Source organism: Carcharodon carcharias, chromosome 2 (assembly GCF_017639515.1).
Source record: "Carcharodon carcharias isolate sCarCar2 chromosome 2, sCarCar2.pri, whole genome shotgun sequence".
NCBI lineage: Eukaryota > Metazoa > Chordata > Chondrichthyes > Lamniformes > Lamnidae > Carcharodon > Carcharodon carcharias.
This window is the reverse complement of record NC_054468.1, coordinates 73,032,190-73,049,769: the sequence shown is the minus strand read 5'-3', so window position 1 is coordinate 73,049,769 and position 17,580 is coordinate 73,032,190. Positions and strand designations below refer to the sequence as shown.

Here is a 17,580-nt window from a genome sequence, read left to right as displayed (position 1 = left end):
GCCATCGTCTTTCAATGATCAATGGGGAATCCAGTTTTGAGGCTCCTATCAGTGATGAGACTACACAAGAATGTTTGCAGAATCTGAAATTCTCACCTCTGTGCACTGCACTCTTACCTTCATCTGACACCCCAACCTCTCTGCAGCCGGTTGACCGATGTGCATGGTGCCTCTCCAGGTGCAAGATGTCCTGCCCGTATCTGGAAACATAGGAACATAAGAAATAGGAGGAGTAGGCCATTTGGCCCCTCAAGCCTGCCCGGACATTCAATAAAATGGTTGATCTGCCCCAGGTCTCAGCTCCTCTTTCATGCCTGCTTCTCATAGCCATCAACTCCCCGACATTTCAAAAATCTATCCACCTCCTCTTTTATTGCTTTCAATGATCTAGCCTCCAGAACTTTCTGGAGTAGATAATTCCAGACATTCACTACTCTCAATGAACAAACTCCTTCACATCTCAGTTTTAAATGAGTGTCCCTTAATCCGTAACTATGTCCCCCAGTTTGTGATTCCCCCATTAGTGGAAACATCTGCTCAACATTAACCCTGTCAAGCCTCCTCAGAATCTTGTATGTTTCCATAAGACCATCCCTCATTCTTCTAAACTCTCAGTGTTCTGAAAGCAGTGCTTAAGCTCCGCATGGATTCCTCCACAACAGAGACCATAGAACACATACCCTCATGGATCTCTGCCAGATCCTCCCGCACATCTTGCTGGACATCCAGCATCTGCCGCCTAATGGACAACTCCAGAGGCTCATGCCTTCAACCCAGCATCGTCCTGGTCTCCAGTACCCTCCACCTACACCTCAAGTGAATGTGGTGCCTTCACCAATGTGCACTGACAATGTAGCTGACGATCTAAATGCCTACCAAGGTGCTGGTATTTGCACTGGTACCTGGTTCAGAGTGCAGTGTAATGTAGTTGCAGATGAAGCCCGGCAGCCCTCTTGCTGGGTCCACAGAGCAAACACCGGCTGAAGAATCTAAGGGAGAACAAGGACATGTCATTAGTTAAAGTCATCACACTGTCACTATGCACACCAGGCACCCTGGTGAGACAATGGAGATCTGCATCATGGTGTCATCATCTTTCAATGATCAATGGGGACTCCAGGTTTGAGGCTCCCATCAATGAAGAGACTACACAAGAATGGTTGCACAATCCAAAACTCTCACCTCTGTGCAATGCACTCTTACCTTCGTCTGGCACCCCAGCCTCTCCACTCCCGGTTGCACAGGGAGTGTGCTGGCTCTCCAGCTAAAGGCATCCTGCTCGAACCTAGTGAGCAGCAGCAGGTTGGGTGGGTCTCTGCCTGTCCATGACTTCTCCGATTGGTTATGGCTTGTCTTCTCCTGGAACAACAGAGGAGCATTGATTAGTCCACTCTGTACCTGCAGCACCATTGCAGCCTGGCCAAACCCACCTGAGGAACACCTCATGGGGCACATCCAAGTTGTAGCCCTCAAGCTGCAAGGCACTGAGTCCAAGCAGCCAGGGCTCACCCCCTTGGCCAGCTCTGGTGTCATTGATAGTTGGCACTCAGACTCTAACCCCCTGAGCTCTACAGTGGGGCAGCCAGCTCTTAACACTTTTGCACACTCACCAATGCCAACATGGTGCTCCCCCATCCTGAGTGCAGCAGGTCTTTGAACCTCTTGCAGCACTGCACCCATGTGTGCCACACCACGTTATGGCTGCTGACCTGCGCTGCCACCTCCTCCCAGGCTTTCTTCATCAGGTGTGGTGGCCTTCTCCTTCTGTCCCTTGGTACAAGGGTGTTCCTACTGGCAGCCACCCTGTCCAAGAGCACAGCAAGGCACTCATCCAAAAAGAAGGGAGCTGAGTGCCCACTCAACCTGCCTTCCTGCCTGGCATCTCTAGCCACTGCCAAAGCCACAGGTGCCATCTCCACAAGCAGACTGTATGCTTCTTCATCAGCAGCATTCAAAGGGCTGCCTGTGCCATTTTTAAACTGCCCACCTGGTTGCCATTGGACCCAGTGCACGACACGTCCCCGCCCTCGCCAACTGCAGAACATACCCATTATCCCTACTCTCCATCTCCTATTTCCTAACCAATTCCCCACCCCTGGGGACTTCTTTTATCAGGGGAAAAAAATAAGTTTAGTTGCTTCTGTCAATGTTCATGCTTCAGTCAAAGGAGTCACAGAATGGCTTTTGTGGGAAATGGAAAAATGTTACACTAATGCAGTAGAGGCTGTTTTGTTTGCCTTGAAGTGTAAGCCCCATCAATGGCTCAGAGTAGAACAGCTGGAAGTACCATATCTAGCCCTTAAAGACCTTGATGCTAGACTCTTAAAGTAGGCAAGTGGCAGCAGGTATCCACCACTAAACAATAACGGATACTGACTGCCTCCCAAGATCTATCTACCAGTATGTTTATCTATCTCAAAGACACGTTTTGTCTGTGTGAATGCGAAACTCCTATCTGCTTTCTGGTTGCTCTAGTTAGTAACAGAGACCAGATGCATTATCTCAACTAAACATAGGAACGGAGCATTAACAGTCCGTGGGTGTAGAACTATAATCATTCAAAGGAACCAAGGCAGCTACACAAAGCCAGCGATTCTCCCTCTTCATGTGCAACAGCTTGCTCTCCCAAGCTTCCTTTGAGCCCATGAGGCATTTACCGAAAAAATTGACATTTCTATGAATAAGGCTGACTGCAAAATATATTAGTGACAAACGTGGTTGTCTCTGTCTTCCCCTCCCACAATCCCAGCAGAGAGCAGCACCATTTCCCCAGTGCTATTGCTAATGTGGAGACGAGGCAGCTGCAATCATTACATCAAACCATTGATCCCGATGCATTAAGCCGTACGGAAATATTTTGCCCTAGTTTTTTTTTAAATCATTCCAACCGTTATTTCACCGCCCTTCCCCCAATTTTCTCTGCTCATCTTTGATGAGGAACTTTCCGCTCGGATATGGTTACATGAGGAGCAATAGCTCTCCTCAGTCAATAATGCCTCTCTTTAGTGATAGTTTCCACATAAAAGCCTCAGCAATGGCTGTTCGCGGTTTATTAAACCACAGAGGACATTATCACCAGGTCCAACCACTTCTTCACCTACTGCTATGCACATGCAATTGAATTGGATAACAAGGAGTGGGAACCATGGTTGATTTTAACTCTTAAGTTTTTAGAAGGTGAAACTTTAATAGTTATATCATCAAAATAAAGTATTTTTATTTCCACAGGCCTGATGTCACATGACTTTTTACTGTTGTGGCACTGTTCTGAATCAAAAGTTGTGATGATAGTGATCCTATGGGAATATATAAATTGAGGACAAGGATATGATGTCAATTTATTTTTAAATTGACCTGGTTCCGGGAAAATTCATTCCGTTTGTAAATGTTTTAAAATAGGTTTGGATAACATTAAATTGAGATTCACTATCAAATGTGGAAACTTTTGTTTACAAACCCAGATGGTGAGATAAAGTGAGTTTAAAATTGCAATCTAAATTCACCTCAATTAGAAGTAGGAGCTGGAGAGTGGAAGGGGATGAAAGGCTTGTTTATCAAAGGCCCATTGTCTGCGGATATTTCCCACGCTCCAACTGACGCAATTGAGTCGCGTGTCCAGATGGTTCAACGGTGCTCAAAAAACATCAAATACATACAGCAGACAAGTTTGTCCAACTAAGCAGCCTGATGTAACATTTAATTATGTGAATTTCACCCAGTTTCTGTTACAATGTTCATCAGCACATAATTCTCAATGGACACTGATGCTAAGTGGGAACACCATCTCCCGCGCATCCGCCCTCACGCCTTCTCCTCCCTCCCAGAAACATGATAGGGTCCCCCTTGTCCTCACTTATCATCCCACCAGCCTCCGCATTCAAAGGATCATCCTCCGCCATTTCCGCCAACTCCAGCATGATGCCACCACCAAACACATCTTCCCTTCACCCCCCTTATCGGCATTCCGTAGGGATCGCTCCCTCCGGGACACCCTGGTCCACTCCTCCATCACCCCCTACTCCTCAACCCCCTCCTATGGCACAACCCCATGTCCACGCAAAAGATGCAACACCTGCCCCTTCACTTCCTCTCTCCTCACCGTCCAAGGACCCAAACACTCCTTTCAAGTGAAGCAGCATTTCACTTGCATTTCCCCCAACTTAGTCTACTGCATTCGTTGCTCCCAATGTGGTCTCCTCTACATTGGAGAGACCAAACGTAAACTGGGCGACCGCTTTGCAGAACACCTGCGGTCTGTCCGCAAGAATGACCCAAACCTCCCTGTCGCTTGCCATTTTAACACTCCACCCTGCTCTCTTGCCCACATGTCTGTCCTTGGCTTGCTGCATTGTTCCAGTGAAGCCCAACGTAAACTGGAGGAACAACACCTCATCTTCCGACTAGGGACTTTACAGCCTTCCGGACTGAATATTGAATTCAACAACTTTAGGTCGTGAGCTCCCTCCCCCATCCCCACCCCCTTTCTGTTTCCCCCTTCCTTTTTTTTTCCAATAAATTATAAAGATTTTCCTTTTCCCACCTATTTCCATTATAAAAAAAACCCCACTAGAGCTATACCTTGAGTGCCCTACCATCCATTCTTAATTAGCACATTCGTTTAGATAATATCACCAACTTTAACTTTAACACCTATGTGTTCTATTGTACTATTGTCGTTGACATCTTTTGATGATCTGCTTCTATCACTGCTTGTTTGTCCCTACAACCACACCCCGCCCCCCCCCCCCACCTCTCTGTCTCTCTATCTTTCCGCCCCCCACACACACACCTTAAACCAGCTTATATTTCAACTCTTTCTTGGACTCACTCAAGTTCTGTCGAAGGGTCCTGAGGACTCGAAACGTCAAATCTTTTCTTCTCCGCCGATGCTGCCAGACCTGCTGAGGTTTTCCAGGTAATTCTGTTTTTGTTTGGGAACAAATTTATGTCTGTTCTCTTGAAGAGTTATAGGTTTTCTTTGACAAGTTGTAAAACTGGTTGGCTGGGGGAGAAAAACTTCGGCTGTGGCGAGGATTTTCAAAATACTTTTACTAATCTTGATGTCCAACACATTGTTTTGTGATAGTTTTTTCCATGACATTTTTGGAGTATGGAATGATTTGTCGTAAACCTCGAGATTCGGCTACTCAGCACCCAGTTTTCAGGAAAAGCCATCAATATAACAGGCAAGAAGCATACGCTCATTCAGATGAAAGTACTTTTCCCAACTTATCAATAAACCACAAACAAAATGGCGTTTAGGGTCCATACCTGAAGCAGACATTAAGCCTCTTTGCATATACAATTAAGTATCCTAATGCTGGTTTGAAGCCCTCAGGAAGCTGTTAATCCCAATTCCACTCAGGAAAACCAGATCTAAGAGGTGACCTTTACATGGACCACTTGCAGGCCACAACTGACAGGGCGAGTTTTTAAAATATACTGTTTTGAATGTGGAACTGGAAGAAGTGAGAGTGCTCCTCCTAACTCCACATGTCAATTGTTGGCCAACGTTACCCACAGCGCCTCAACCGATCCGCATCTCTGCCGTCGCCCTCGGCCCCGCCCCCACTACCCCGCTTCTGATCCAGGCCAACTGATACTGATGTCCCTCGCCCGACCACTACCCTCCCACACTACTTGCCTCCCCTTTCTGATTACATCTCCCTGCTGCATCTTTCAGCAGCCCTGCCCTCCATTCCTCTTCCTTGGCAAGTTGTCTGGGAACAGCCATTAAGTGAAGCATTTTGGGATGCACTAAAAACGTAAAATGTGCAATATTTCTTTCAGGAATACAACTTGTGTTTTTTTTAGATCGCATTTTTGGATTACAGGCTAGTGGAAGAGATATTTGCTCTTTTATAGTTGGATATTTTTATATACTTTTATGTTTTTCTTGACAGTCAGAAGGCTATTCAACTATGGAGGATATCATACCTAAATCTGATACTGTGCTAGTTTTGAATTTCCATGGGAATTTTCGTTTGGCACTTATAAGACACAAATACATGTGACTCATATATCATTAATAAGTCAAGAAACTATGGAAACAGACCTTTTACACTTAAACATTGCGGTAATATGGCCTATTCTTAAGTGAGAGGGATGTTTAGAATGTTTGTCTGTCACTTCCACTGTTCTACTGAGAGAGAGGTAGAGGCGAAATAGCTCAAGAGGCGCTAGCTGGCCTGAAATGTACTGTAAGATCATAAATAGATAGAAGTGGAGAACGAGAGATTTCACGAAGTGAGGCAGCAGGAGAGAGTTGTCAGAGTTTAAAAACAAACTGGCCCTATAGCACTACGGCAAAGAGTTGTTATAAAAAACAGTTTGTGATGTTAACAGTTGTTAAAGCAGGTTGATGATCAGAAGATCCGAGACTCTTTGTGTTGAGAGTATGCACAGGCACACTGGATGGTTTATATTGCAATGAAAAGTAATCATAGTATAGAAGAATTATTTATGCTAAACTAACCTAAAATAAAAATAATGAAATGGCACACGGTGGAGCTGCAACATAGCGTCCTGTGAGTGAAGGGATGGGGTTATATACCCCGATTCACAAACTGTTATGTAACTGAGAAAATGCAAGTGGAAATTAGACTACTCCCAATGGGAAAGAAGAGAAATCTGCAATTAAAATCACCACAGTAATTATGGCATGGCAAGTTGATATAATAATGTTTATGTTGCACGTTATAAATCAAGTTCATGGCATTAACGTAATCTTAGAGCTTCAAAGGATAGTTATTGAAGTTTATACCATCTTCTGAGTTTTGCATTTGAATCATTGCCCTTTTATCATAAACAATGGTGCAACCAATAATACCGCCAGGTGAACAGAACTGGAAGTGTTGACACTGTTCAGTAATACAAGTCACTCATCAAATACAAAACTTAAACTACTAACATACTTATCGAATTATAATGCATTCATTTTAATTCAATGCCAACATTGCAAATGAGACCTTTTTAGATTGTATGGGTTTAATTATTATAACTATTACGTTCTTATTTATTTGAAATTTTCCGGACAGCTCTGGGTATTTTAAAGCAATGTTATACTGCAATTGCGTGTCTCTCACTGATATCTGCTTGGAGCAACATAGAATCACACACTCCAGTTATAATCCTAGCTCTTGCATGGTTTTCTCCCCATCCCACAGCCAACCAAACCGCATAGGGTTCTACTTTGATAAAAACAAAAAAACTGCGGATGCTGGAAATCCAAAACAAAAACAGAATTACCTTGAAAAACTCAGCAGGTCTGGCAGCATCGGCGGAGAAGAAAAGAGTTGACGTTTCGAGTCCTCATGACTCTTCGACAGAACTTGCGTTCGACTCGAACGCAAGTTCTGTCGAAGAGTCATGAGGACTCGAAACGTCAACTCTTTTCTTCTCCGCCGATGCTGCCAGACCTGCTGAGTTTTTCCAGGTAATTCTGTTTTTGTTTAGGGTTCTACTTTCCAGCATCTGAACGCTGTCTCCATTGGAGACTTCAAGAAGACTTGTCTGCTAACATTTAAAACACTAGGAAGGTTCCCAGACTGTCCAATGTACTGCCTGGGAACCTTTTAAACTTGGCTTCACACAGACTGCAGTTAAATTGCTGTGGGTGTTAACCACAGCGGTGTGAGATTACCTCCTGGAGATGACTTTGCACCACTTAGCTAAATACACTTCTGGTAATTTCACACCTAAATTATACTACAGAATCTGTATCAATGACAAAGTGAAATGGTTCACATTGATAAAGACGGCATTTAAAAAACAAAACAAAAACAGAATTACCTGGAAAAACTCAGCAGGTCTGGCAGCATCGGCGGAGAAGAAAAGAGTTGACGTTTCGAGTCCTCATGACTCTTCGACAGAACTTGCGTTCGAGTCCAGGAAAGAGCTGAAATATAAGCTGGTTTAAGGTGTGTGTGTGGGGGGCGGAGAGATGTGTGTGTGTGGGGGGCATCTCTCCGCCCCCCACACACACACCTTAAACCAGCTTATATTTCAGCTCTTTCCTGGACTCGAACTCAAGTTCTGTCGAAGAGTCATGAGGACTCGAAACGTCAACTCTTTTCTTCTCCGCCGATGCTGCCAGACCTGCTGAGTTTTTCCAGGTAATTCTGTTTTTGTTTAGGGTTCTACTTTCCAGCATCTGAACGCTGTCTCCATTGGAGACTTCAAGAAGACTTGTCTGCTAACATTTAAAACACTAGGAAGGTTCCCAGACTGTCCAATGTACTGCCTGGGAACCTTTTAAACTTGGCTTCACACAGACTGCAGTTAAATTGCTGTGGGTGTTAACCACAGCGGTGTGAGATTACCTCCTGGAGATGACTTTGCACCACTTAGCTAAATACACTTCTGGTAATTTCACACCTAAATTATACTACAGAATCTGTATCAATGACAAAGTGAAATGGTTCACATTGATAAAGACGGCATTTAAAAAACAAAACAAAAACAGAATTACCTGGAAAAACTCAGCAGGTCTGGCAGCATCGGCGGAGAAGAAAAGAGTTGACGTTTCGAGTCCTCATGACCCTTCGACAGAACTTGAGTTCGAGTCCAGGAAAGAGCTGAAATATAAGCTGGTTTAAGGTGTGTGTGTGGGGGGCGGAGAGATGCCCCCCACACACACACATCTCTCCGCCCCCCCCACACACACCTTAAACCAGCTTATATTTCAGCTCTTTCCTGGACTCGAACTCAAGTTCTGTCGAAGGGTCATGAGGACTCGAAACGTCAACTCTTTTCTTCTCCGCCGATGCTGCCAGACCTGCTGAGTTTTTCCAGGTAATTCTGTTTTTGATTTAAAAAACAAATTCACTTGGAATTCCCACAGGCGTACTTCATTGTTATATGGACAGAACCCAACACCAGCCACCACCCACGCCCTCCGCTCCCCCCTCCCCCCAAACCCTCAGCACGCCCCCACCTGCTGCAGATAAATGGTGTAATGGATAAAAAAATGTTCACCAATGTCCTTTCTTCAGGTTTTCCTGTGACCTTACAATTGGAGACTAGAAAGCCCCCATAGAAACATCAGGCCATTAAGTCCATAGATGAAATAAATAACTTCAGATAGGAGAGCATAATGGTTTTTAATCATAACTTCCAATCTTTATGAAGATTTCATGGAGTTGGCCCACCATTGGGCTCTAATTTATGAATTGTTACATAAACTTACTCTACAGCTTTGTAAAATATGAATTGGTTAAATAGGTAAGCTCTCATTTTGACTATTTAAAATTTACTATCAGGGCATATAAAATAATCAACAGCAAATTATGAGAGGTTTCAGTCATATCAGAAGATGAAAATTCAGGGAATTTTGGTATGGGAACACCATACCAAAATTAGGTTTCAGGTTTGAAATCATTCCTTGTTGCCCATCATTGTTATAATTTTGGCATACCTTTGTTGATATTTTGAAATTTGGGAGGCTTATTTTTAATTGAGGATCTATATACATTGATTTATAGCTCTCCTTCGCTATCCATATCAATTATAATGATAAATTGACAGCTTAAATAATCTGAGGTAATATTCATCTTTCGCCTGGAAGGATGACTGTTGTACATTTTTAATTTGTACTCTGTAGGTTTCTGTATAAAACTGACAAAAATAATAATGATGAAAGATGTATACAAATTGGTAATAAAAAATCTTTAAAATTCAAGTGTAATCAGAAGTCTGTATTCGTTACCTTACTCATGCATTATATTTGTTTCTTCCCACTAATAAAACACATTTTTGGCAACAATAGAATGGATTTCCTCTTTTTATCTTTGGGTAGCTGATGCTGAGGTTGCTTTTCAGTTTGACACCCAGGTAGAAAATATAAGTTTGTAACAAGGAAAAAAACTCATAAGATGCTCCGTTCTATCCACTTTCCTGTCTGTCTCAGAAACCTGGATAATAAATAAAGTTCTGTGGAAGAAAATAGAGGCTTTTGAAATGTGGATGTTCAGTCATTCGCTAAAAATTCCATATACTAACCAGAAGACCAATGAAGAGGTGTTTGGAATTGCAACTACAAACATAGCTCTAAGAAGTGACATATAGAGAGAAAATGTGGATATTTTGGCCACTTGATCAGAGCTGAAGAGCTCCAGAGATCTCTCCTGGAGGGCAAAGTGTGAAGGACAGCAGAAAGAGGGGTCAACCTAGGTGTAGTTGGATGACGGATGTCACAGACTGGTTGCAGATGAATTACAGTGGATGTGTGAGAATGATACAAGACAGACAACTGTGACATGTCATGACAGCAGATCTCCTGATAGCTACAAGCAGCAGCAGCAACCCAGTTATAAAACTACTCCTGTGGCTAGCCCATTATAGAAAATGGTCAATTTTCATTTCCATGGAAATCAGGTCATTTTTATAATGGGTGGAAAAATGGTTTTCATATCCCTCTATGGCCTTACCTCTACCTATCTCTGTAATCTGAGATATCTACAATCTTCTAATTCGGGCCTCTTGTGCATCCTGATTGATGGCTGCACCTTCAGTTGCCTAGGCCCTAAACTCTGGAATACCCTTCCTACACTTTTTCCTCCTCTCTAGCTCGCTTTCATCCTTTAAGACACCATTTAAAACCTACCTCTATGAGCAAGCTTTTGTCATCTCTCCTAATATCTCCTAATGTTGCTCAGTGTTACACTTTGTCTTGTAATGTTGTTGTGAAGCACCCTTAGGATATTTTATTATGTTAAAGGTGCCGTACAAAAATAAGTTGATGTTAAAAAATATGGAAGACCCACGATACCAGTTTTATTCCCAGGAATGTGACAATATTTGGTGGGATCCCCAGGCGTGCTTAAATATATGCTGAGCGCTGGCATACAAACTTACTGTTTTATGAAAAGAAGCCGCAATTTTTTTGCCGAATTTCACATATTGCAAACAAAATAGTAATGATGGGGCCGGTTTTCCAAACTGCTCCGCTTTAGCAGGGCTTGGGCTGCAGTGTAAAGGTGGCATTCAGGTATTTGTTTCAATCTCTGATCTCCTTCATTGTAACATTGTTTTTTTGGAGGGGCGGGGGACGGGCTTTGCAGGACTGCTTTCCGAATAGGGAAGCAAGACCCGGCTTGGAAGGACCAGTAGGGAATCACATGCCAGGACCTCACTTTACAAAATGCTGACTGGCCAGCTGTGTATTTCCAGCATTCTTCGTTTGTTCCCCAGCAACTGGGATTCGCTGTGCACATGGTTAAAGATTCCCGAAAAGAGAGTGATTACCCTTGGACCACACATCGAACAGAGCAACTGTTCCCATTTCTGGGCCACTAGACACCAAAATCGTAACAATTGAGTTGATTTAAAAGTGTTAGATTCAATTAACATTTTAACCCATATAATCATTACACAGGATCCCCTGGTTTTCATTACGTCATGCTCGTTTACATATGTTAATATGATCCACTACTGTCAATTTCTGGAGAAAAAAATGCTGTTTTTGCACATAAGAAAGAGAATGAAGACGTTGGGCACGTGTTGATCTGATCCGATGGAATGAACGAATTCAACATAAAAGCGGCAGGGTCCTGTCTTTAATCGTGCTGTTCAGTCTTGTGCGGGGCGTTATGGTAAAACCCAATGAGGACCAATTCATGGAGAACGAACGTTAACGCGTTTAGAAAGATCTGCAGTGTAACCTTCAGCTTCTGGGCGTGGGAAGGATTTCGAACAATGCCGGGTCATGAGATGTCGTATCGCACAATCCCACCGTCTAAAAAGGATGTTGCGGAATGTTCCCTGCACTGCCTTTTAAAAGCACTTTGTGCACCCTCCGTGGGAATCTATTGCGACAGATGGGAAAGGGGCGGATTTCTTGAATGCATTAGCTATAAACGAGCCCAAGGTACAACGACATACTGGGGGAAAAATATAGGACTCAGAAGGGTCTCAGCGATGTATTTTTACTGCAGTTGTATCACATTCGTTAAATTTGGTGAATAACAAAATTAACGTGTATTGGAGGGCAGCATTTCAAAACAAGAACCAGCCCATTTAGGAGGCTCTTTTTTCATACCATGAGTAGAGTTAGTGGAAATCTGGAACTCTTTCACTATACGAGGTTGAGGAGATTTGGACAGTCTGACTGATTTTTGTTATTATGTGGGTAAATGGTGTGGAGACTTAGATCTGCCATTGGGGAGCGAACTCTTCCACTTCAGTTAAGGCTGGAAGAAATAAGTCATTTTTTAATATAATTTGGCATCATCCGAATATTTAAGTAAATGGTGTCTATGGTCTGTAACATGTGACGCAAGGATAATATGACTGGTCTCTCCTGAAGTAAAAGGCGCTAAAAATCCATTAAAATATAAAATTAAAGAAGTCGACTGGTTTGAGTAAATACGAACATGTAATTGTCGAAAGCCACTGGAGTGATGCAAGAGAGTACCCGTTGCCATAGTGATTAAACTGGTGTCACGCCATCTGGAAGGATTCACCTTATGGTCCACATCCACTCCGCTGCACAGCACTGTCTCCACAGTTAATCTGGACGGTTGTTAGGAAATATTGTGAAAGGAGGTTATTGTTCTGAAGAATTTCCCACGTTCGTTCATGCGCCTGGCAGTCGCGTGTCTTAAGGCAAACACGACCGCTGCGAAGTATTTCAAAAGCGAGAGAGAGAGAAAACTTTGCAGTGAATGAATGGGCATCTGCCTCCGTATCTGGTTCACAGCCCAGCTCCTCCACAAAACACTTCCAGCCGCGTCAGGGAGTGTGATGGACATTTTTTAAAGTTCTGGTTAAAAACAAAAATGCATGCTTACAGCCACGGAGAGATTCACTACTGCTTATAATGGTCAGATTAACCTTCTGTTCTAAGGAACTGCGCCTGTTAAATGAAACCGAGAACCTGGAAAGGAATTGTGGTTTGAATGTTTGAATACACGTTGTTGCCGTCTTAGAGTTTGAAATCCAAGTGCTGTATTTGACATGTGTAATGTACATACGAACAAGGAGCAGGAATAGGCCATTCAGCCCCTCGAGCCTGCTCCGCCATTAATAAGATCATGATAGAAATCTGTATGCCACCAACCTCCTCTAACCTATCACCCTCTTGCTTATCAAGAATCTATCTACCTCTGCCTTAAAAATATTCAAAGTCTCTGCTTCCACCACCTTTTCAGGAAGAGAGTTCCAAAGATTCAGAACCCTCTGAGAGAAAAAAAATCACCTAATCTCTGTATTAAATTGACGATCCCTTATTTTTAAACAGTGGTCCCCAGTTCTAGATTCTCCCATAAGAGAGAATCGTCTCCACATCCACCCTGTCGAGACCCCTCAGGATCTTATATGTTTCAATTAAGTGGCCTCTAACTCTTCTAAACTCCAATGGATACAAGCTTAGCCTGCCCAACCTTTCCTCATAAAATAATCCGCCCATTTCCAGGTAATAGTCTGGTGAAAATAATGTAAAGTTTTAAAGTTACAACTGGTAGTGTGACCTAGTCAGTTTACACGCTATTCCTCCTTAAAAATCGTGTTTTCAAATTATAATAAGGATAACCCCCCCAATTCTCCAATTAGGATTTATACGGCGTCTTGCTTTACGTCTCACCCCTGACTGGTTTAACTAGCTTGTCTTCAGAATCGCAGATCCACGAGTGAAAGATTTGCAAAGGGACTAATGGCGAGAACGCGACCTCCCGGTACAGACCGTTACACATACGAAGCAGCCGCGAAAACGAGCTGACGTGAAATGCACAATGCAGCCCGTGCTTTTAACCCGGCCGCTGGGCTATCTACAAACAAGCACCATCAAAACGCTGTGTTCTCCAGTTAACAGAGAGGAAATGAACTGAGAAAAATCTGAAAAAGATGAATTTCCAGCCAAAAATCGTTGACTCAAAAAAAAATGAAAAAGCAATAATCATTTTAAAATAGCATTTATATCCAGTTCTAACCACAGAGCTGTGGTTTATGTGCATTCATTTCAAATGGTTCTCCAATGAGTTGCTAGCAAAAATTCATCGGGTTGATGTAGTTTGCAGCGCATTCTTAATATGGAAATGTGTGGGTTTTTTTAAGTGACACATATGAAAGAGGTCACACTTTAGAACCAAAATGAGTGATTCTCAATCTTAATGAAGAACTGTGTAAAAAGACCGCAATACATTTATAGTTACAAAAATGAAAGAGGCTGATTTTCTATATGGGTCTATCCAGAGCATTGTTAAAAGTAAATACATAAACTATTTCAAAAGCATGATACAGTAACGTTCAAGAAAATGTAAAGGATACGAGTTCACTGTACTCCTTTCCATAATGAACAGAGATAAAGTCCTGACAATGCAACTAGGAAAATGATACAAGCCTAAATAAGAAGTCAAACTAACAGCTGTCAATGGAAAGGGCGGATACATTTCATGTTTTTGCAGTAACAAAATTGGCACCATTCACTGCAATGAAAAGGGACGGGGTTCCCAGGTGTAACAGGAGTACCACCGTCTCATTTCTCACTGCGAATCAAATCCATGGGAATGTAGGGAGAGGTGATTTGAAGAGTCATGCGAACTGCTCCGAGTGCTGAAGGAAAGATAAGATTGGGCTGGAAGAGATTCCTGGCCTTAGCCATCTGTCGCTCTTTGGGCGGGCAGGCTGGCCATTGAGTGCGAGCAGTGAGCTGTCACTGCTGATTGATGGACATTCGCCTCTGGCCGCGACCCCAAGTGTGGGAAAGTGGCTGAGCGGAGGAACTCACGCATTCACATGCTAATTCATGGATATAAATAGAAGTTCAGCAGAGAGCGAGAAGACATCACAGCTTCAGGCAGTCTGAAACTAGCTAGCAGCAAATCTTTCTCCCAGACTGCAGATCGGTGGAAAATGACTGCCACAACTTTTAGCAACAACGTGGAAAAACTCTCCAATGCCAAAGAGGAACGTAAGGTAAGAAAAGTGCGTTGTCAACCAAGTTGCTTTTGGAAGCTAGATTTCGCCTTTGGCATTTGCTTATCCCGTTTACTTCTGTCCTGCAGTTAAGAAAGCCTCTCATCGAGAGAAAAAGACGAGAACGGATCAATAACTGCCTCGATCAACTGAAAGAAACAGTAGTTGGTGCCTTTCGTCTGGATGTAAGTGCAAGATTCGCTCTCTTCTTGTTCCTCTGCCTTAAATATACGCATTGCTGCTGGTATTTATTCAAACTGATAGAAGGGAGAATATAACAACATCTGTTCATTATATTATAGCAATCAAAACTTGAAAAAGCCGATATCCTCGAGATGACAGTCAAACATCTTCAGAATGTTCAAAACAGCAGGATGATTGGTGAGTTTTACTTCAAAATCTGTTATTTTTGCTGATATTCGGAGTAAAGTGTAACAACACAAAGATGTTTTATGAAGATGGATAGGAAGTGTTATACATGTATTAAATGTAATCCTATACTATAATAAAGACAACGTGTGGGGGGGGGGGTGGATTTCAAATTAGTTCATGCTAATGTATTTTCACCTTTGAATTTGGAGTATCTGCACATTTACAAGACTGTACTTGGGAAGTAGAAAGCGTCCAGTTCACTGATCTAATGTTTATCACTATGCCTTGTCTTATTTCAGCCGATTCTAAAATTGGACTGGAGGCTCAGCAGAGATATAGTGCTGGCTACATCCAGTGTATGCATGAAGTTCACAACCTGCTCTTAACCTGCGATTGGATGGACAAAACCGTCGGGGCGCGCTTGTTGAATCACTTACTCAAGTCACTGCCTCGATCCAGCGAAGATTCGCGTCAGCCCAGACTGAAGACACCTACAGTTAACCTCCAACCTGCTCAGACTCAGCTCTCGTCGGTGACCCATGGGAACATGCCTTCAGTCAACGCCGCTTCCTCGGGAGCTGTGGATTCATTCCCTCGCTCATCTCCAGACCAAATCTGCAATCCTGGATTTAAAGCGTGCGGGAAAAACGCGGAACAATTTCCAGTTCCTACCGCAAACCTTCAGCAACCTGCCAGCTCGCCTACCCAACAGCTCCAAGAAGATTTATCCTTCATGCACCATCCATCGGCTGCATCATCAGATGTGTGGAGACCCTGGTGAAGGGACTGTATGACTTTTCTAAATATTAGACTCTCCTTATGTATCTCATAGATATGCTTCTCGAAACACTTCCGGGCAAATCATGTCCCGTATGTGTGCTAAAATCAGGGTACTTCACGCTGAAGGATGCTTATCCGTAGCCTGTATTGTAGAAGGCGTTTACAATGTTGTATTCAATGAAATACATCTAATTTATTTGATAGAGTTGCTTGCGGGCTTTTTACTTTCCCCTGTGTTATGTTTATATTGCAATTAACGACTTATTAATAAATTTTGAAAATCAGTTTGTGTCTCATTCTGTAACAGGTGTTAAAACCCTGTCGGTCCGTCGTTGCATCAGTTCCAAGCCCAGAGCTAACTGACTCTTTAAATACCTTAAGAGAATTCTCTGCTCTCTTATGATGCTGTGAAGTTAATAATATTGGAATCACATATATTACAGGAAACTTACCCTGTAGTTTGACAAAAATGCTTCCTTTATATTGTCATTGCAGCGGAACCTTCGAGAGTAACAATATGGATGTTATAAAATGTAATCTAACTTTATAGCACTTATAAACATTTACACTGAAATTTCAAAATGGCCGAGTTTACAAATATTTCAGGGCAAAGAGGGACAGTATGGCCTGATTGCATTTTAAATCTGCAACATTCATTTTCAAATAGATTGTATTGATCATTTGAATCTAACTTTAAATCCAGTCAAAGAACAACTTCAAAGGCCCTGTGTTAAAATGTACAACGGTAGGAGATGGTGATACTTCAGTCAGCTTGCATTCCAAAGTTTAACAATAATAGCGAGGATTACTTTTACACAACATGTGGCCCAATTCCGTTCATAAAACGGTAGAGGCGCGCAACAACTGAACTCAAGCAGTGGGGCGTTCAGTAAAATGGTAAAATGCGGCAAAGGGAAACGATTGTGCTGCTCATAAACAAACATCAAACAAGTGCTAATAGAGACTTCAGAAGTTTCTTCAATCGTCGTGTAAATGCTTTGTTTTGCTGTGATCTTTGGAGAGTGAAAGCTGTCGCTTTTAGCAGCCGAGTCCGGCCAGGCTTTTCTATGACATGGAAACTTGGGAGGGAAGTTTCCCACGGCCTTAAGGCGGTGAACAATTGGGACATAAAACAACTCATTTGTGAATGTATTTAAGATTGCAAGTCCCGCTTTGCCTACCATTTCAGTAACCCTCTTTTGTGCATCAGGCCCCGAATAGAACCCTACCCCCGCCCCCTCACCATCATTTACTAAAACAAAACATTTTCCTAATTTTCAGTGCCCATCCTGCCCCGTGCCAAGTACATCAATAGCGGCCACCAATGAGAGAAACCGCTTGGCACCGTGTAGTAGGATCTGCAGAATATTTCTTACTAAGACCAAACACATTCAAGCGGAAAAAGCGATGGGAACAGCGGATTTAATGAAAATGGTGCCATGTTTTTTATTATAAATGCAACAACTGCAAACATAATTCCTGCGGATGTTTAATCACTTAGATTGCATAGTAATGAGA

The 17,580-nt window shown here is 42.7% G+C and overlaps 1 protein-coding gene across 1 annotated transcript; it reads left to right on the top strand.

The window, feature by feature from the left end:
* The first annotated feature begins 14,847 nt into the window (after window positions 1–14,847).
* On the top strand, window positions 14,848–16,063 carry LOC121287524 (transcription cofactor HES-6-like). The gene is made up of 4 exons (XM_041205462.1): window positions 14,848–14,910; window positions 15,000–15,095; window positions 15,213–15,291; window positions 15,582–16,063. Exons 1-4 carry the CDS (start codon window positions 14,848–14,850, stop codon window positions 16,061–16,063), a joined length of 720 nt encoding a protein of 239 aa, XP_041061396.1.
* The last annotated feature ends 1,517 nt before the right edge of the window (window positions 16,064–17,580 follow it).

Bases quoted from the DNA above. Each gene is read 5' to 3' on its own strand.
- LOC121287524 (XM_041205462.1), top strand. From the start codon at position 14,848: ATGACTGCCACAACTTTTAGCAACAACGTGGAAAAACTCTCCAATGCC. The intron at 14,911-14,999 runs GTAAGAAAAGTG...TCTGTCCTGCAG, and splicing joins ATGCCAAAGAGGAACGTAAG to TTAAGAAAGCCTCTCATCGA. The intron at 15,096-15,212 runs GTAAGTGCAAGA...ATTATATTATAG, and splicing joins TTGGTGCCTTTCGTCTGGAT to CAATCAAAACTTGAAAAAGC.